The sequence below is a fragment of the Medicago sativa genome, chromosome 8, assembly GCF_051527215.1.
Source record: "Medicago sativa cultivar Bolivia chromosome 8, Bolivia_mono, whole genome shotgun sequence".
Lineage (NCBI taxonomy): Eukaryota > Viridiplantae > Streptophyta > Magnoliopsida > Fabales > Fabaceae > Medicago > Medicago sativa.
Window position 1 is genome coordinate 73,842,688 of NC_140756.1, and position 21,556 is coordinate 73,864,243.

The following is a 21,556-nucleotide window of genomic DNA, read 5'->3' on the forward strand; positions in this document are numbered from 1 at the left end:
AGCCAAAATATCTCAACAAACTATATATAATACTTTCAATACTATCCATTAAATCTTCCTTTATTTTTTTCTTTCTTTTTTTTTTTAGGAAAAGAAGTTTCAATTAGTTTTTTTCAATGAGGAAAAAAAGGCTTTGATTTGTTTTTTTTTTTTAACTATAAATAAAGGAGAATTTTTTAATCACGTAAACACATATTTTGAGCCGAAACTGAAACTCAAACCTTTTTTGATCTAAGCTTTTTCTTTCTTCAGGTTTGACAAACACTTATACTATTGTTTCTTTTACTTATGCTTAGATTTTTATTTTTATATATAATATGAGAGGGAACTAACATCTAGGAGTGAGTTTACCGATTGTTTTTTTCTTTCTTTCAGGTCCTTGAACTATTGTTGCTGGCATCCATTACAAACACCTACGAGTTTCAGGTCCTTGAACTAACACCTATACTATTGTTTCTGTTTCAAGTCCTTGAACTAACACCTATACTATTTTTTTTCCTTTTCGTTTCAACAGTAGCGTTTTAATAGTATTAATCACCTATACTATTATCACCTATACTATTTTTTCAGGTCCTTTTCGTTTTAATATTATTAATCAGTAGCGTTTTGATTTCAATAATAATATTTCAGGACATGAAATATTTTTATTTAATTTTATATTTAATTCCTAATATTTTATGTAGCCAAAATGTCTCAAAAAACTATATATAATACTTTCAATACTATCCATTAAATATTTCTTTTTTTTAGGAAAAGAAGTTTCAATTAGTTACTATCTCTTTTAACACCATATTATTCAATTAGTTTTTTTCATTGAGGAAAAAAAGGTTTCGGTTTGTTTTCTTTTTTTAACTATAAATAAAGGAGAATTTTTTAATCACGTAATCACATATTTTGAGCAGAAACTGAAACTCAAACCTTCTTTTGATCAAGCTTTTTCTTTCTTCAGGTTTGACAAACACCTATACTATTGTTTCTTTTACTTTTACTTATGCTTAGATTTGTATTTTTATATATAATATAAGAGGGAACTAACACCTACGATTGAGTTTACTGATTGTTTTTTTTCTTTTTTCACGTTCTTAAACTAACACCTATACTATTTTTTTTTCTCTTTTCGATTCAACAGTAGCGTTTTAATATTATTAATCACTTATACTATTATCACATAAACTATTTTTTCAAGTCCTTTTCGTTTCAATATTATTAATCAGTAGCGTTTTGATTTTAATAATAATATTTCAGGTCCTAAAATATTATTATTTCACCAGTAGCGTTTTAATATTATTAATCACCTATACTATCATTTTATGATAACACCTATACTATTATTTCAGGTCCTTATTGCTAAATAATTATTATATACATATATCAACCACTTTTTAATCCTGCTTTTTAATATAACATGTTTTCATCTTTTTGTTATTTTTATTTTTTGATTTTTGTAGACGAATTTTTAAACAGCATTTTAAAAATTTCTAATCATGTTTACGCACACTTGCAATACCTTCATTCAAATTTGATTCCTATTTAACCAATAAATTTCATTAGTTTGGTTTCTAATTTTCTTTTTCAGAAATTATGGCTGCAAAATTTGACCTCATTGATAGCATAACAATCAATAATAAGTACAGAGTATGGAGATTCGAGATTAGGATCATTAGAATGTGGAGAATGCCAAACTTTAAAGATAGAGACCAGGTTGATTTAATCGATATGGTTTTCATGGATGAAAAAGTATGCATCGGTTCTTTTTCCTTATTAACTTTTACTCCCTCCGTCCCAATTTATCTGAGCCCTTGGCTCATTTCACATAGATTAAGAAAAATGTATAAATAAAGGGGAAAGTGGAATATATTGTATTGGGAATGATAAAGGTAGTATTATTTAGTGTTATATTGTACTCCCTCCGGTCACTATTATAAGCAAATTTTGACTTTTTAGGTTCATTCAATAAATGATGTATGTGGTCTACAATATAGACCACATACATCATTTATTGAATGAATCTAAAAAGTAGAAATTTGCTTATAATAGTGACCGGAGGGAGTATTGGGAATGATGAAAGTTGTATTGAAAATTGAAATGGCTCAGTTATTTTGGGACACTTTTTTTTTAGAAAATGGGTCAGATATTCCGGGACGGAGGGAGTACTAACTAACATGATTTTACATTATTTAAAGTTATTTTTTATATTATCATTAATCTTTACCGGTTTTTATTTGTTTTGTTTTATTGATGATTTTTTATATTGCATTGGATATTAACTTCACCTTTCACATTTTTGTAAGATATTATTGGAGTATTAGCTGCAAAGGGGGAACTCATAGAATACAAAAGTGGTGTTCAATCAACCAATTTTTTGCCTCTGGAGTTGGATGATCTTGAGTAAATATTATTTAATGTTTTTGTTCCACGTTGATAAACTTCTGTGATTTATAATTTAATTTATTTGCAGACGAGGGGAGAAACTCAGGTGCACACTTTGGGGAGAATATGCAAATCAACTTATTGGCTTTATGTCTGAAAATCCAGATGTACCAGTTATTTTGATATTGCAATTGGCTAAGTTTAAATTATATAAAGGTACTCCTATTTTTCTTAAAAAATTCTTGCATTGTACATTCATCTCATCATTTATATTTATTTTTATGATATTATTATAATTGTAAATTTAAATAAATTCAATCTAATATACTGACACGTGTATTCGTGCACACAAACTTATAAAGAAAAGAGAGAGAGTGAGTAGTATTATTTTTTTTAAGTCAAAGTTCATTTTAATTTTTGTAAACATGGATTTGTTGTTTGTTGGTGTACTTCCATGACTGAAATGAAGATGATGAGCAGTAACTTTTAGAATTAATTCATATTCACACGTACGCGCTCACCTTTAAATTTCAATTTTTAAATATGGATCTGTACTTTGTGCATGAGGAGGATGGATGATACGTAATCAGTAATCACGCACACAAACGCGCAAATATTTGTAAAATATGGAAATAGTTCAAGCCCACGCAAAGCACAATTAAATGAATTAATTTCATTTTTTGTTAAGGTACTTTTTTGAGCAATATATATGTCTAGTTGTCTTAGACAATGATGAAGCACGATTTTGATTCAAAAAAGTAATAATGATGAAGCACGATTCGCACGTTAAAGTTAGCAGAAAATGATAAAGAGAAGAGCATAGACAACACGTTTTTTTTTCTTTTGAAGGGAGACATAGACCACACATGTACTATAGATAACCTCTTTAGCAAAATTTATTTAAAAATTTTGATTCAAAAAGAAAAAAAAAATTAAAATTTTTGATATCATGATTGTACAATTAATTCCTATAAGAAAGTAAAAAAATGTATTTGAATCCATGATGCAGATTTCTTTTAGAGTTTGTTTGATGGTCAAAATAAAAGATATGATATGATAATTATATACCATGTTTTAATCTAATGTTTGATGGTCAAGATAATTATATCATACATTGTTTCAATCTAATGCTTGATGAGACATCAAAATTTGATGAACTAATTCTGAGACTTATCAAATCATGCGTCTACACTTAAAATTCTTATCATAAATATAATCTGGTTTAGAAACTATCAGAATATAATAATAAAATAAGCTGCTGATTTATATTTATACAATATAATTTAATTATAATAATTTAAATCTAATACAATATAGATGTAAATTAAAAAATAAAATGAAGAGTTTGATGTTAAATTAAAAAAATGTATTAATAATTATTACTATTAAATTAGAAAATTTAAAATAATTTTTTTATTCTTTTTTTGACAAAAAAATAAATAAAGATTCCATTAAAAAATTTAAAATATTAATTTAAATTTTTAACAAGAAAAATATATATAAAAAATTCTTCAAGGATTGTTTTTTCATTTATGCATAATATATATAAGTGAATTATTTATTTACTCATGTTTTTTAAATAAAATTGTTTATTTAGTAGTGTTAATGAATATTCTTAAAAATTTATATAAAATTATTTCATTTCTTATACATTTTTTTTAGAATATTTTAATGTATAAAATTTATAATATTAAAAACTAATTTAATACACACACTGTCATGTCATTATGATGTTGTACAAAAAAATATGATATGATAAAATAATGCTATCTTGTCAGTTATCTTGTGTGTATCAAATATATGTTAGGACAAGGGTTTATCTTTCCCCTATTTGATGATATTTTATATATCTTTATATCATATCTTATCTCTATCTTATTCTTTCTATCAAAAGTGTCCTTATAGTGTCTTTGATTATCTTCTTGAATTGTTTTTTCTTATCAGTTTTTTCTTTGATGGTAAAAATAATCTAACAAATCTTCCACTTGGACCATGTGATGACCAGAAGGATCAACATTAAACCATAATTGTATATATACGTTAAAATTATCAAGATCATATACAATTGAACATAGATAATTGGATCATGGCGGTCAGGGCCGTCTTAAACATTTCGTAGGCCCGGTTTTAATCTTATAAATCGGGCCCCTAATAAAAAAAAAAGGAAAATTTTTTTCTTTCATATCTCTACTCTTTAGTCTTTTCCAATTGCAATTTATGAGTTTTTAACTTCTAATTGTGGTTGTTGTGACGGATAATTCATAGATTTTTTTTTGGTTACAAAGCTAAACATAATTCATAGATTAAGCAAGGGATTTTCTTTTTCATTAAGCAAAATGGATTAGTTTGGGAAAAAAGTAATGGAATGATAAAGTTAAATATATTGTCCCCATGAAAAAAGAGGTGCCGTAAATGAAAAAAAAAAAAAAAAAGAACACCTGGGGGAGTTAAATATATTGTCCCCATGAAAAAAGAGGTACCGTAAATGAAAAAAAAAAAAAAAGAACACCTTCGGGGAGTTGAACCCCTAACCCAGCGCACAACTGCGGAACGCTTTACCACTGAAGTTACCACTGAAGCATTGTTAACATTCTGTTAAGATCTCGCCTTTACCTCTATATAACGCTTACTGTAGAATCTTATATACAAAAAAAATAATATGGGCCCCCAAAAATTTGAGGCCCGGTGGCATAGCCCAGCCTCGACGGGCTATGGGCCGGCCCTGATGGCGGTCACAAGTTATTCATCAACTTGATTCATTTCATGCATCAGAAATCAACTCAATTGAAATCTTTTAGAGAATACTTATTTTTTAGGTTATCATATTATAAGTATAGAGTTTCCGCTTAACGCTGACTAATCTTCGTCGAGAAAGTTGTTGAGGTATACAAATTTAGCTCTCCCCTTTCAATCTAATTTTCTCCATATGCAAAGACATTGAACCCCTACTTGCTTAAGAGTTTAAATATTTTACCACTTAAATTCATTATTACTATTAAAGAATACCTTAATTTATGTCTTTAACGTCTTTTCGAAGACACGTTATGTTATCGGAGAAAACAACAATGTATACCATATATAACGCGAGTAACAAGAGAAAAAAAAAATTATAACATACTTTAATTAAAGTATGAAGCTTTCTAGTGATCCATTCTAAGATTTCTTTGATATCGGCCTACTATTCCAACAATAAAAATTTTATCTGATATAGTACATGTATATGCATACATCACACTAACAACCACTTAATGCATATGAAATAGACTCCATTTCGTTTTTTTTTTCTTCTCCTTTTCAAAGTAATGTTTGAGCAATGTGTCTTGTTGAGACAATGATGAAGCACAAATCGTACGGCAAAGTTAGCAAAAAACTAGAAAAAGAAGAGACATGCACAACACATGGACTATAGAGAACCTTGTCCTATTCACATTTATGATGGACTAGGCAAACAACCAGAGACTGAAAAAGATCTCTGTCTTTCAATATTCACACTCATTGATTTAGCCTTACTAGTATACAATTTCTTTACATTAGAACTTTGATCCTGCATTAACCTAGCCAAGCTTCTCTTAGCATTGGCTCTAAAAGGACAATTTGAAGCTAAAAAACCATCCACTAAATGTAGGTAAGCTTCCAAGTCATGACAACATGCCATGTCAGCATCCGGCTTCAAAAATGGAGACATCTTCGTATCCACACGCAGCTCGGATCCCACATGAGTGTAAGCCAATGGTGTTTTCTCATCAAGCATGTCAACTACGCCACCAAAGTTAAAACTTCTTAATTTTTGTTCAAACTCTTCACTCAATAACATTCCAGGAACTCTAGTAATCACATCTTGGGAATTCACTATTCTCAAAACTTTCACGTTTTGGGAAGTGATTTTGTTCCCATAAGCCTTGTTACCAACTTTGGGTCCACCAAAGGAAAAAACAGCCACGGGTGGCACGTTTGGACTACAAGTGCTAATGTCATCAGCTACCAATAAAGCCAACGCTGCGCCGAGGCTGTGGCCAGTTACCGTAATGCTTAGTGTCTCGCCTTTGTAAATTTCCATGAGTCGCTTTACTTCTTCGATCACCGACTCGCCTAAGCTCGGGATGTGGGTTCCTTTTGTTTTGTATAAACTAAGGAATCCACACTCGACTTTGGCCTTTTTTCCGTGTTGTTCTTCCGTTTCTATTAATTGGGCTCGCATATTCTCGGCCCATTCAAGACACGTGGCAGTTCCACGGAGAGAGATAACAATATCTCTCCTTCCTAATCTTGAAATCTCTCTTTTGTCGTCGCAAACAGCCACATATCCAACCCAACTGGATCTCTGGGTCATCCACCCAAGATCCGGAGCCACATCATCAACCCATTTAGGTAAACCAATTGATGATGTGGCATATAAACTTTTAGTTACTTTATACGATTTATCCGGAAGTGACACATGGCGTGTTTGTGGATCACCTTGTCCTGACATGGCTGGGTTGGAGTGAAAAGAATGATACGCGGCTTGTACAAATTCACCATAACGAACAACCTCTCGACGAAGATTCTCGTCGAGAGGATCTAACATTCCTTTCCAATCATTGCAGCCATGGTATTCTCTCCAGTGACTGCCAAGCGTGTTACGGGGAGAATACTCAGCTGTTTTGGAAAGGAGACGATGAAGATTTTTGAGGTGATGGGGTGACATTTGATCATCTGTTGTTTTCTTATCTGATGACCATAAGTTTGATAGGTCAAGATTTTCTAAAATGTTCTTTGTTTTCTTTTCAATAATGGTTGTTGTGGTGGTTGGATCATTGGTTTGAATTGGTGGTTGTTGTTGTGTTGGTGATTGTTTTTGGAGAAATTTATCAAGATTTGAGAGATGTAACTTGGTAGAAGAAAGTGGTTTACGAGGAGGAGGAGGAGGAGGGAGTTGGTTGTTAATGGAAGAGGCTGATCGGCATGTGAAGGCGGGGTGTTGTCTAGTTTGGAACATGTTAAGGTTGTGTGATTGTAGAGTTGAATTGATCATCATAATGGTGAGAACAAAGACAGACAGCAGAGGAATGAGAATTTTATTGTGATGTGCTGTCTTGTCCACCCCTCCCGCAAGCTACTTGAAAATACCCAACTAGTCTGAAATGAAATGGATGTAGTTGTGTATTTAAAGAAGAGTGTTTGGTTGGTTATTGACAATGTTGTTTTTCGTCATTTATTAGTAAAAGAATCGATAAATCGTGGGATGGGACCTTTGATAAAATAATTAAACGGGGGAAATATTTTATGCTGCAGTCAACACGCTGGATTCATTTTGTTTTTCCTTTCAAACAAAAAATAATATCCAACTCGCTTTTGCATAGACCATAGAGCAAAATGACTTTATATAGATTTATACACTTTGAAATAAAGAATAAAAGAGAATAATATGTGGGTGATGTGATTAAAAGAGTGATAGAGACAAAATAAGATGTTGAGTTGATATGCAAAATTTAGAAGTGTTGATTTATTATTATTTTTACAACAAAAATAATAATAACCAAAAGTTTGAGTGAACCTTGTTTTTATCCGTAAATATGTGAGGCGTTTGCATGGTCCATGAATATATTAGACTGTTTTTTTAATAATTTAAAAACTAATTAACTAAGGGATATATATCCAAAGGTAAATTAATTGGTATTGAAAGGCAAGGTAAAGGATAAAAATAACTAATAAATATATAGTTATGTGTTTGTAATTTTTGTACATCATGTATGTGAACGGACAGCACTTGTGTGACATTATGTCACGTTGACATTAAATCTGAACCACACAACACACATTGTCACACAACATCTGGACCACACAACACATACAACACATCTGGGCCACACAACCCAACACCTTTGTGTGGCCCAGATTTAATGTCACCGTGACATAATGTCACACAAGTCTTGTCCGTATGTGAACACAAGATATATGGACATATGCAGGGACGGAGCTAGAAAAAATTATAAGGGGGTGAAAATATGACACATGATAAACAATGTCAATAGTAAATTACTTTTTACTTATGTTACTACACCGTAGAAAAAAAAACTTATGCTATTAATAATTGTATAAAATAAAAAAAATCATATATTAATTTTTTTTTATCAATCGAAATGGTCGAATCAAACTATCCTATTATTTTTTAATAAAATGAGTATTTTTTAATTAAACCAACCTATTATTATCAATTTTGATTGGTTCGAATTGTTTTCACATAAAAATAAAATCAAACCGACTCGTTATACCTCCAACTATGAGAACATATAATTGTGAATTATAACTTATAACTTAAATCTTAACGGTACAAACAGATTGCAACTTAAGAGACCAGTTTATAAGAGGAAAAAAAAAACTTAAAAGCCCGATATAAAATGACGGTCAAACTTAAATGTCAAAAGTTTAAGTGAGCAAGAGGTTACTCTTTTTCATAAAGTCTTGTTAACGAGTGTCGATAGTGTACTTTTTAAGGATTCTAAATTAAGAAATCATTCCTTAAAAAAGTCAAATACTTCAATGCCTAATGCTTGAATACACAAATTTTCATAAAAGATTTATTATTTAAGATGCTTTAAGACACTCATTAACTTTTTCATTTTCAATAAACAAACTAGAGTGTCTCGTGAGCACTCGTTAACATTTCACTTTTCATAGAACAAACTAAATTGACTTGACTTTACAATGACCATTTATTGCAAGTAATTATGAATGGATTGTTAATGAGCAAGTTGATTAGTATTGTGTTGCCTTTTTTTTTGAATCGGCAAATATTATTAAACGTCATCCCTGCAAGACACAAGGCATGGACGAAACAAGATACAAATGGTGCCGCATATAGACGGTACACCATAACCACCTGAAAACACCCCTAAAGATAAACCCACCAAAACACATCACCACCTAAAACAAACTTAAAAAAAAAAAAACATGCATTGTAAACACGGTATCCACCACCGCCCATCGTCACTACTCACCCACAAAGAACATCCTCAAAATAAAACTCCCATACCCCAACACCCAAACTGAACCACATTTCGAAGAGCACCTAACCGAAGGATCATGCAGCTATCACAAACCTCGCGACCTCTGAACCACCGAAAGAGCACAACACAAAGCCCAAAAACCAACTTGAGTCAAAGAACTGACTCCCGATCTCGAATCAAAAGTGATCGGCCCACCAGACTATAGTACAAAATTAGCAGGGCACCCCAGAACTGCAACGAAATAATAATTATTAATTATTAATTGGTATATGTAATAAGAGCGAACACTTTTTTTCAAGATAAATATACAAGCGGCGAAGACTAATATACATTAGGGGTTACAATAATATTGTGTGTTTTAAGTGTGGCGACAACCTCACATTTAAGACACTTAGCTCCGTCCCTGGGCAGAAACAGAGCTAGAAAAAATTATCAAGGGTGACGAAAATATGACACACGACAAACAATGTCAATAATAAATAACTTTTGTTAATACACCTTAGGAAAAAAAACTTATGCTATTAATAATTGTATAAAATTACAAAATCATATTTTATATCAATCCAATTGGTCGAATCAAACTATCTTTTTTTTTTTTAATAAAATGAGTATTTTTTTATTAAACCAACCTATTATCATCAATTTTGATTGGTTTGAATTGTTTTCACATAAAAATAAAACCAAAACGACTCGTTATACCTCTAACTATGAGAACATATAATAGTGAATTATAACTTAAATCTTAACTGTGCAAACAAATTGCAACGTAGGAGACCAGTTTAGAAGGAAAAAAACTTAAAAGACCAGTCTAAAATGACGGTCAAACTTAAAGATTGGATACATAATATGTCAAAAGTTTAAGTGAGCAAATGGTTAGTCTTTTTCATAAAGGTCTTGTTAACGAGTGTCCATAGCCTACTTTTTAAGGATTTTAAATTAAGAAATTATTCCTTAAAAAGTCAAATACTTCAATTTCTAATGCTTGAATACACATATTTTCATAAAAGACTTATTATTTAAGATGCTTCAAGACACTCATTGACATTTCCATTTTCAATAAACAAACTAGAATGTTTCGTGAGCACTCGTTAACATTTCACTTTTCATAGAACAAGCTAGATTGACTTGACTTTACAATGACCATTTATTTCAAGTAACTGTGAAGGGGTGAGATTGTTAATGAGCAAGTTGATTAGTATTGTGTTGCCTTAATAGAACTGCAATAAAATAATAATTGTTATTAATTATTAATTGGTACATGTAATAGGGGTGAACACTTTATTTCAAGATAAATATATAGGCTATGAAGACTAATATACATGAAATATATTTTCTTCTGACCCTCTCACCAAAGTAAATGATATATCTGCCCCTAGTTCAAAATTATTGATACAAATTTCTCTGTTCTTTATTTGATTTGACGAACATAACCTTTTTTTTCAACTTTTTTTGCATGTTGTGATTGTAAAATGCGAACATACAGGCTTTTTTGCATCCCCTGACGTATATTTAATTTTGGTGCATGATATTAAAGCGTATATTTAATTTAAATTTTTCTTACAAAAAATGAGGAAAGGGAAAAATTTATTAATTAAAATGGTGCATTACCTTTTTACAATCATCCTTATATGAAGATTTAAAGGATGATTTAGAATACAAAGTTAAACTCTTGCGTCACCTTGCCATTGAATTAGTTAATGAGAAATGATATTTTGACAACCACTTTTTGACAACTTTTTGATAACTTTCTCTCTCATACTCACATGATGTTGTTATCCTATCTCTTCCTTTTTCTCTCTTCATTGTTTTTGACCAATAAAAAGTGAGAAAAACAAGGTTGTCAACAAAGTTGTCATCAAATGGATGTCAAAATATCATTACTCTTAGTTAATGCCTCAATTGTAAAATATTGAATTTTTATTTGATGTTTTGATATATTTATACCTTTGATGGTTTTATTTTAATTGGTAAATGTAAAATTATTACTATTATTATTATATATTTTACTAACGGCCCCACAAGATCTATCTTATTTTTTGTTAATATATTACTGCATGAATATTCTATTGACTCGATCAATACTGTAAAATTGAATTCATATGTTCAGCATTATTATATGGAAAAATTGAGAACTCATTATGTTTTTCACCCAAAATATGAAACCTGGGTGTCATGCTCTACGTATGTCTGCGACCAATACGAAACGGTGTCGCTCAGTTTTAATTAGGCTGAATTGACTGATTTATTCAGCTGCGAAACAAGATGCAGTGTTTGACATTTTTTGTATCACCCAATCCAACTACTTCAACTGTTGACAAAAGTTGTTTTTGTCAACTTCGTGCACTGTCTGGCACTCTATTATTTTGGTAAAATTTAATGTTAATAGTCATGTTGAGGATGGCCTAGTGAAATTTGTTTATAGATCAGAATGTATTCATGCATCTAACTATCTATATATCTCTTCAATTTTCTCATTCATCAATGATGTTGAACATGCGATCGATGATGCCAAAGTACGTTAAAAAAAATTAAGTTTTTTTTTTTGAGGAAAAAAAAAAATTAAGTTGATATATATATTTCATGGCGGTTATATATATGACCACTTAGCTAAAATGTTTGTATCTTGGACCAAAAACTTGAAAATTAATTAAAAATATCAACGACGGCTGAAGTTACCCTATAACTTGAACGTAGAAGTAGAAATGCATGATTATATATCCTTTTTCTCATGAATTATAAGATGGTGATTCAATAAAAATACTCCCTCTGTCCCTGTATATAAACAAACACCCTTTGCCTCTAATAAAAAGGTTTTTATATATAGGGAGGGAGGGAGTAAATGATAACAAATTTAAGTTGAGTTATTAACATTCACATTGGTTTGTTTTCCCTTGTTTTGTTTGACATGTACCACTCCGATCATTGTCTCACTCATTCAAACCAGTTAGTGGTTGAACTTTTAATTACTATTACAACAAGTCATGTGATCAGTTGTTGGAATTTTAGACAATTTTCAAGTGTTGGTAGACACAATAGATTGTCTATTAAAGTTGTTCACAATATATTGAATTTGATATATTTTACTATTAGGCTAATATATTCGGATCTTCAGATGTAGTAGTTTTTATGGTGAATATGTACCTAATATAAGTTCTTCAAAAAAAAAAAATGTACCTAATATAAGTGTTCTCTCAAAAACAAAAACAAAAAATGTACCTAATATATAAGTGTGTATACATGCGTGGATAAGAGAAAATTTTAAAATTCTTTTGAAGTCAAGTCACACGTTACTTTCAATCGAATCAAAACCGAGTTGGTTAAAAGTTTTCACATTTGGAGATCAACTTGGAATTTACATACATTTGCTCCAAATTAAATTATATCGTATATATGTAGACTTCTTTGATTTATATATTTTAAACAAGAGCTAAAGTAAATGTATGTTGATCATTTCAAGAGCTCAATGGTCTAAAATGTTTGATTCTACAGTAATTAATTTGTTTTAAAATAGTTTGAACATTCAATTATAATATAGAGCCGGTTCAAGTCAAATTGCACCTTACTGGAAACAATTCCTCAGTTAGACATTTTGTTAACATTATGTATTCACTTTATAGGTATTATATACATATTTTTGTTGAACTCGAACGGGTCCAAGTATATATTACAAGAACTCTGACGCAATCTTACTTCGGCTCTAAGTTGCAGTAAATGGAGCTATTTAATCAAAACAAGCTTTTGCAAAATATTCAAAAGTTATTCACCAAATTAGAATACATGAGGTATATTAAAAAGTTTTAACGATTACACGCAGATCAGATCTATAATAGATTATTTACGTCGGCATACAATTATTTTGAATATGCATCTGATCATGTATTGTCATATCAATTAATGAATTTGACAACTCATGTGCTTTCATATTCGTTAATTGACGTGACAACGTATCATTGAACATATATGTAAAATAATTATATAAGGACCAAATATACTACTGATTAAATTCTAAACTATATGTATTTTGAATTTATATATGTGATCGTCTATGTCTATATCAAAAAAGATAATGCTTTAATTCAAATGGTTAATGAGTTTCATCAATCCTAATTTATTTTTTAAGTGTAGTTTTTGGCCAATTCTTTCTATCTGCCGATCCAATTTCGAATGACTAAGACTTGGTCGGTTAGAAAAAATTGTAAAAAAAAAGTTCTTTGTCTATAAAATAATATGCAATGCGAAAAAAAAAAGGATAATATCTAATTTTCAGTTTTTTCAATAACATTTTATTTTGGGGTTAATATGTTTTTACCCCCTGTAATATAGGCGAGTTCCGGTTTTCCCCTGTAAAAAAGATTCTTTCGATTCCAACCCTGTAATATAAAGATTCCGTCGAAAACCCCCCTGAGCACATTTGAGACCCCCCAGCTGATGACGTGGCGTGACGTGGCGCGCTGAGTCACCCTTGTCTGCTGACGTGGCTTGCTGACTGTATAATTAATTTTATTTTTTATTTTTTATAGGGTACACGTGGCATTTGTAATTTTTTTATGTCTTTACCCCCCTGTAATTTAGGCGAGTTCCAGTTTTACCCCCTGTAAAAATTTTAAAAATAAAAAATAAAATCTGGAAAATTTAAAAAAATAATTATTTTTTAAAAAAATTATGGAAAATTGATATAAATTGAAAATAATGAAAAAATTCCAAAAAAATTTAAAAAATTAATAAAATGAAAAAATAGATTTTTTTTGAAATTTTAAAAATTATAAAAAAGTTCGGATTTTTTTTTGAAATTTAGAAGATATTTAAAAATACTGGAATTTAATTTTCAAAATAAAAAAGTTTAGATTTTTTTGCGAAGCTCAAAAGACATTGGAAGAGCAACTTGAGGTACTCACTTTTTAAATTTTAATGTCTCTTAAATAAGACACTTTTTAATTTTTTTTTAAGTAAAAAGAAAAATACATTAAAAAAAAACAGAGAGAGATACAGAGACTGGGGGACATAAAACCTAACCCAAGTAAAACCCAAAACGGGCATACATCATTATAAATCAGACCAAGCGAAACAGTCCTAAAATATCCTAACAAAAATTCACTAATCATGAGCATAACATAGCGAACCCGCGTACGGGAACGAAACCAAATTACAAAAAAAAAAAATATGAACAGTGAACATTTGTCAAAAACAATTAGGATTTAATTTTAGCGAATGGATTGACTGCCAACACAATAACAAACCCAAGTGCCAACAACTCCCTGCTCAAGCAGCAAGCATAAAGCTCTTTCGAGCTCGATGAACCTGAGTGTAAGCGGACACTTTTTAAAATTTTACACGCATTAATAATTTTTTTTACAAAAATATTCCTATGTAATTCAAGCTTCTCAGATTTTTTTTCTAAATTTTTAATTAAACTAAAATCAATTTTTTTCTTCAGATTATAAGATTTTTTAAATTTAATTTTCATATTGTAATTGGATTTTAAAAAAATATATATCCAGATTTTTAAAATTTAAAATATTTTCCAGTTTTTTTATTTCGCAAAAAAATCTAAAATTTTTTATTTTGAAAATTAAATTTCAGTATTTTTAAATATCTTCTAAATTTCAAAAAAAATCCGAACTTTTTTACAATTTTTTAAATTTCAAAAAAAAAATCTAGATGTCTTCTCTGCTTTTTTATTTTATTTTTCGAAAAAAATAATCTGATTTTTTGTTATTTTTAAAATTTAAAATAAAATCAATCTTTTATTTTTTGAAAAAAAAATCTGATTTTTTGTTATTTTTAAAAGATTTTCAGTTTTTAATTTTTATTATTAAAATGATTTAATGATGAGGTATGTATATACACACATGTCATGCGAAATTTTTTTCCAGATTTTTAATTTTTTGTATTTTTTCATTATTTTCAATTGTTATTAATTTTCCAGCATTTTTTTAAAAAAATAATTATTTTTTAAAATTTTCCATTTTTTATTTTTTATTTTTAAAATTTTTACAGGGGGTAAAACTGGAACTCGCCTAAATTACAGGGGGTAAAGACATAAAAAAAATTACAAATGCCACGTGTACCCTATAAAAAAATAAAAAATAAAATTAATCATACAGTCAGCAAGCCACGTCAGCAGACAGGGGTGACTCAGCGCGCCACGTCACGCCACGTCATCAGCTGGGCGGTCTCAAATGTGCTCAGGGGGGTTTTCGACGGAATCTTTATATTACAGGGTTGGAATCGAAAGAATCTTTTTTACAGGGGGAAAACCGGAACTCGCCTATATTACAGGGGGTAAAAACGTATTAACCCTTTTATTTTGCTACGGTCTAATGCAGTGTACATATATAATCCAGGCTTGACTATGAAAAAATGCCGCCAGTTGCAGAATTGAGTCCTAGTCAATACTCAATAGTATTATTTTTATTTGGGTCTTGCTAACCATTGCCCTCAGGACAATGGTTAAGGAAGCCAAAAGTAGCATGTTTGCATTAGTTTCAACAACATTTTAAAACTTTTAAAAAGTTAAATTTATCACTTTTCACCTTTTCCCAAAATTATATTTCTATTTTTATCCCCTTATCCAATGCCCTAAGGGCAATAGTTAGCATTCTCCTTTTTATATTTGCTGAATAGGTAGTAATTTTGTTTTTGTTTTTTTAAAGAAGGTAGTAATTTGTCCTCGTAAGCTTAGCAGCTCAGTTGGTAATTTAAACCCCGACCACCACAAAAAAAGAAGGTAGTAATTTTGTTGTGCATCCCTTCTATTTTTGTTTTTTTTTTTGGTAATGTTCCACATCATGCTAATTTTTGTCACAGACGTAGGCACCTTTATTTTTCTTTTTAATAATTATGATTTTTTTTTATCAATGGAGAAACAAGAAAAATGGCTGGCCAACATATTTATGTGGCTAAAATAAATTTTATTGCAAGGTCTTTTTGTTATTCTAAGGTCTTTTAAAAAAAAATAGGATAAAATATGGTATTGGTCCCTGCAAAATATGTCAGTTTTGGTTTTAGTCCCTGCAATTTTTTTTATAGTTTTTGGTCCCTGCAAAAATAGGTCAGTTTTGGTTTTAGTCCCTGCAATTTTTTTTTATAGTTTTTGGTCCCTGCAAAAATATGCCAGTTTTGGTTTTAGTCCCTGCAATTTTTTTTTATAGTTTGTGGTCCCTGCAAAATTTTGTTTTTGGAAATAGTCTCTGACCCCAATTATGTGATGAGTTGTCACTTTTGTGCATATGTGGCATATGTGCTTACTTAATAAAAACTAAAAAGAATATTATTTTTTATAATTTATATAGCAATAATTATTTTTTAATTAAAAAATAATAATAAAACAGATACAATAATTATTTTTTAATTTATAAAAGTGACAAATCATCACATAACTGGGGTCAGGGGCTATTTCCAAAAACAAAAATCTTTGCAGGGACCAAAAACTATAAAAAAAAAAATTGCAGGGACTAAAACCAAAACTGGCCTATTTTTGCAGTGACCAAAAACTATAAAAAAAAATTACAGAGATTAAAACCAAAACTGACCTATTTTGCAGGGACCAATACCATATTTTAGCCAAAAAAATAACACAACATATAAAACTGTTTGAATTTGGGTCATTAAAGATATGTGGCCCCACATCTCCTATCTCCTATACATACATTTTAACTTACTAAAAATGAACAATCCACTTGGCAATCTAAAATCTCTTAACAAATCAAATGCCACGTATACTACTATTGTCAAACCGTTCAAATTAAATTGCGTTGACATATAGTAATTGTCATACCCCAATTTTTGACCCAAGATATTACAGACACGTGTCCTCGAACCCTGATCAGTCTTAGACTTTTCAGCGAAAAATTCGGCAGAGAGGTATTTTAAAATACCTCATATTTGGTTCCGAGTCGGGCCCTCTTCTCTCTTTTTTATTTATTATTACTTTTAGTTTTATTTATTATTCTCATTATTATTCTCATTATTATTATTATTATTATTATTATTATTATTATTATTATTATTATTATTTATTTATTTATTTTAAGTCCAAAAATATCCAACACAGGCTGTCGCAGGCCTGTCAAGCATTTCCCTTTCATTCCTCTCCAAGCCAAAACAGCCTGTCGTGTTCCTCTCCAAGCAACACAATGTCTCAATCCAACTCTATAAATGCAAGCACCTGCAACCAACAAAAATTACACAAAATTTTCCAGCAATAAACACAAACACATAAGCCAGAAACAGAGAGAATTTTCGACACAATTTTCCAGTAAGAACAACAATAAAAATTCTTCCAACAATCCACAATTCATCAATCTGAAATCACAAACACATATCGGCTTCCACAATCAAACCAGCAAGCATATTTCCAATCAATTCACAACACATACACAAACACACGCACACAAACACACTCACGCATACACACACACACTCACACACACAAACACACGCACTACGACACATACACCGTCACGTACACACACACACACTGTCACATACACACACCGATTCAAACACCCAACCACCAACATCTTTCAAACCAATAGCCACGAATCCCTTTGAAGGTGAGAAAAAACACAAGAAGGGGGGTTGAATTGTGTTTTTGGAAAATTCTTCGTTTCTCCTAAAAACTGAACACACTGATCAGAAGCTAAGTGAGACAGCTTCTGAAGTGATAATCAGAATCTAAATGCAGCGGAATAAATCAGAGAGAGAGAAGAAGAACGACACAAAGCAATTATACTGGTTCCTTCCACAATCCGGAAGTAGTCCAGTCCCCCTTGCACTTCCAAGGAGATTTCACTATGAGTAATATCTGATTACAAATGCTCAAGCACACAAGCAAGAGACTTCCAATGCTCAAGCACACAAGCAAGAGACTTCCTTTGCTCAAGAACACAATCAAGAGACTTCCTGCTCAAGCACAACTGCAAGAGACTTCCTAACTAAACAAAATTACACAGAAAATTGTTTAAGGTTGAACACTTGATATACAATCAGAGGTGCTCACAATACAAATCAGATACAGACTCAATGGACTTAAGAATTTCTAAGATATGACTTTGAGACACAGAAATTCTAAGTGAATGCAGAACAATTTCAGCAGAGGTTTGGTACTTGTGAAAATCTTTTTGAGTCTTTCGTTCAGCGTTCTTGCATTACCAATTCTCTAGGTCTTCACTCCTTTATATAGAGGTGTGAAAGAGACGTTGTGAAATTGCCAGCACACCAAAGAGTCGTTGTTGAAACTTGATCTTTCACCAATGATCTTTTGCCTGATTTGGTTGTTGTCCTATGAAGAACCAATTTGAAATCCATTCCTTATCCAAAGGAACATCTATGCAGGCGAGACCGTATTCTGGAGCTGTTTTCTTGTCTTGAAGTGCAGACACAAAACAGAGTAGTGGAGAACGTGGTTGTACAATTCGTACAAAGTACAATGTCAACGCTTTCGTCCAAATTGCAAACACATGCCTTCAAACACCTTTGAAATGACCGTTGCAAACTCCACTAATCCTTTGTTTGTGTTTTCGAATCCAATAGACAGCTTTTGCATTGATGATTCTTCAATTCTTGATTCTTTGCAAATCCAGTTGATATTCAGCTTCTGGTGAAATGGCTTCTGATGAGGCAGCTTCTGATGATGCAGCTTCTGATGAGATGACTTCTGCAGCTTCTGATGATGCAGCTTCTGATGATGTGACTTCTGGACCTCTTGTCTTCAGGAGCACTATTCTTCAGGAGCAGCTTACTTCAGGAGCGCTATTTCTTCAGGAGCAGCTTGACTTCAGGAGCGCTTTTTCTTTAGGAGCAAGTTGCCTTCAGGAGCGTCCAAGCTTCAAATTTTTGTTGTTTCCATAGCTCTTTATTTGCTCATTCAGAACCAATGATGATGTAACTTTATAATTATGGTCCTGTACACTTGAACAAATATTAGCTAATCCAATTTACAATTTTTAATACCTTGTTATCATCAAAACTCTTTAAGGTTTATTGTTAAACACATTTTGTTCCAACAATCTCCCCCTTTTTGATGATGACAAACAAAAGTATTTAAAATTGATCAATTGTTGTTAATCTAATTAACAAGTTGACTTTGGGGTTCTGAGGTTTGTAAGCTCAGAATCTGAGGTTTGTAAGCTCAAACTCCCCCTGAGTCTGATAGTCTTTAAGGTGAGGTTTGTAAGCTCCCCCTAAGTTCTATCCAGGTTAATTAAATTCATTTTGCGCGCAATAATTATTATCAGAGCTTAAAAGCAAAACTGAATCAATGAAAGAATTTACTTATAGATAAGAAGAATGGTTCAATTAACTTTACTTGAATTTTGATACTCCTTCGTTCATTCATAGCTTATACCAATAAGGTAAAAACATAGAAGTTTTTCAAAAATTTCAAATGCCATTAATGGGGCTCAGAGCCTTTAAATACTTGTCACATATACTCCCCCTTTTGTCATTATCAAAAAAAATTAAAAAAAATCTAAGCACAAAATACAAAAAGATATGAGAAAAACTCAAACGTGAGAGAGTATACTAAGCAATGAACTAAATAAATCAGAGCAAAAATCATGTATATTCAATTGTCAGAAGCAGCTAAACAGTCAGAATCAGTAAGCATTCAGAAGCAAAGAGAATTAAAACAGAATGGTTTCAGAAGCAAGGACTAGGAATTCAAAACAAACAACAAACAAAAAGAAAAACACAAGGGTGTGCAACTAAGTGTTGGTTTGATGTTGTTTCTTCATCTCCTCCATTTCTTCAATCTTCTTCTGCAACAGTTCTTCAAGCTGTTGTTGCCTCTGGAGAAGAGCCTGTTCCCTTTCCTTAGCTTCTTGCTGCTGCTGTGCCATCTGTTTCTTCAGAAGCTTACACAACCTTGCTTCTCTGGTCAAGTAATCCGTTTCTAAAAAGAAAGGCTGGTTTGCCAGGAGCAGTGTAGAACTTCTTATTCTGAGACTCTGATTCAGATGCTCCATTAACTTCCTGACAGAAGCTTCCTTGCTTCTGATGCACTTAGCCCTTAAGCTTTCAATTAGCTCAGTTGCCCGGTTCTGAAGTGATGCCCAGGAGTCTTCATATGTACTTGTGAGATCAATTGTCCTTCGTTGATCCACAAGATTAAGCAATTGACTAAGGATTGTCTGAAGCTCAGAATTGATATATCCAGATTCCAGGATGTTTGTGGGTGGATGTTCAAGGATTTCAAGATCAGAATCACTGATTTCTAAGTCTTGAATAGGGTTAGGAACTGGAATGGTAAGGTGTGTTTGTGTGTTAGAAGATGAGGGCTGGTCAGAATCAATGTGTGTGGTGGAGGTTGAGGCTTGAACATTGACTAGAGAGATGTCAACATCCATGGGAGTTGGTTCAGGAGAGTGTTCAGGTAAAGGTTGAAATTCAGTTTCAGATGGTGGTTGTTGTGGTGAAGTTGATGTTTGAGTGTTGAGTTGGGGGTCAATGGTAGCTGTTGGTGATTGTGGGGGTGTTGTGGGTTTATGTGGTTCAGGTGTTTGTTGATGAGGGTTTTCTGAAACAACATTTTCAGAAGCAGCTGCTTCTGGAGTTGTTTCAGAGGCTTTTTCTGAGGTGGATTTGTCTATGGGTAACTCACCTGAGTAATGGAGAGCAAGATTGTCTAAGACAGAAGTGTCTTCTATTGGTTCAGGTACAGATGTTGAAAAAGGTGAAATGGGGATAGAGGTGACTGGAATCTGAATTACCTGATCTGCAGGGCCAGCTTCAGAAGTGATCTCTTGTGGATCAGCAGCTTGAGGAACTACTTCTGAAGTTCCCTCTTCTGGAGCATTTTCAAACATGAGCATCATATCGTCTTCCTCATTGTCTTCAGTGGGCTTACCAGCAATGGCTCTTACTTCAGCCAATTTATCTTTGTAGAACCTATCACAATCTTCCAATCCCAAGGCCTTGAGCTTTTCATCTCTTTGATGAGTGTATTGTGCTTTTAGATCCTTTTTGTCTGCAATAAGTTCAGAAGCACGTTCATCTGCCATCCTTTTCCTTATTGGAGTCATCTCAACCATAGGACTCACAAGTTGAAGGGGAGCCTTCTTCTTCTTCAGCTTGGGATCAGCCTCTTCTTTTTCCATTTCTTCGAGAGCTTCCTCCAGCTGCTCTTGAGTGATTACCAAGTCTGCCTTACCTTTTCTTCTCTTCTGAGGAATAGAAGCAGCACCAATCTTCTGCATCTT

General features: G+C 31.7%; 1 protein-coding gene across 1 annotated transcript; it reads right to left on the reverse strand.

Moving 5' to 3' along the window:
- Window positions 1-5,774: 5,774 nt before the first annotated feature.
- On the reverse strand, window positions 5,775-7,527 carry LOC146901394 (phospholipase A1-Ibeta2, chloroplastic-like). Its single transcript, XM_085734834.1, has one exon. The coding sequence runs from the start codon at window positions 7,382-7,384 to the stop codon at window positions 5,801-5,803; it is 1,584 nt and encodes a 527-aa protein (XP_085590960.1). The 5' UTR covers window positions 7,385-7,527; the 3' UTR covers window positions 5,775-5,800.
- Window positions 7,528-21,556: the final 14,029 nt, after the last annotated feature.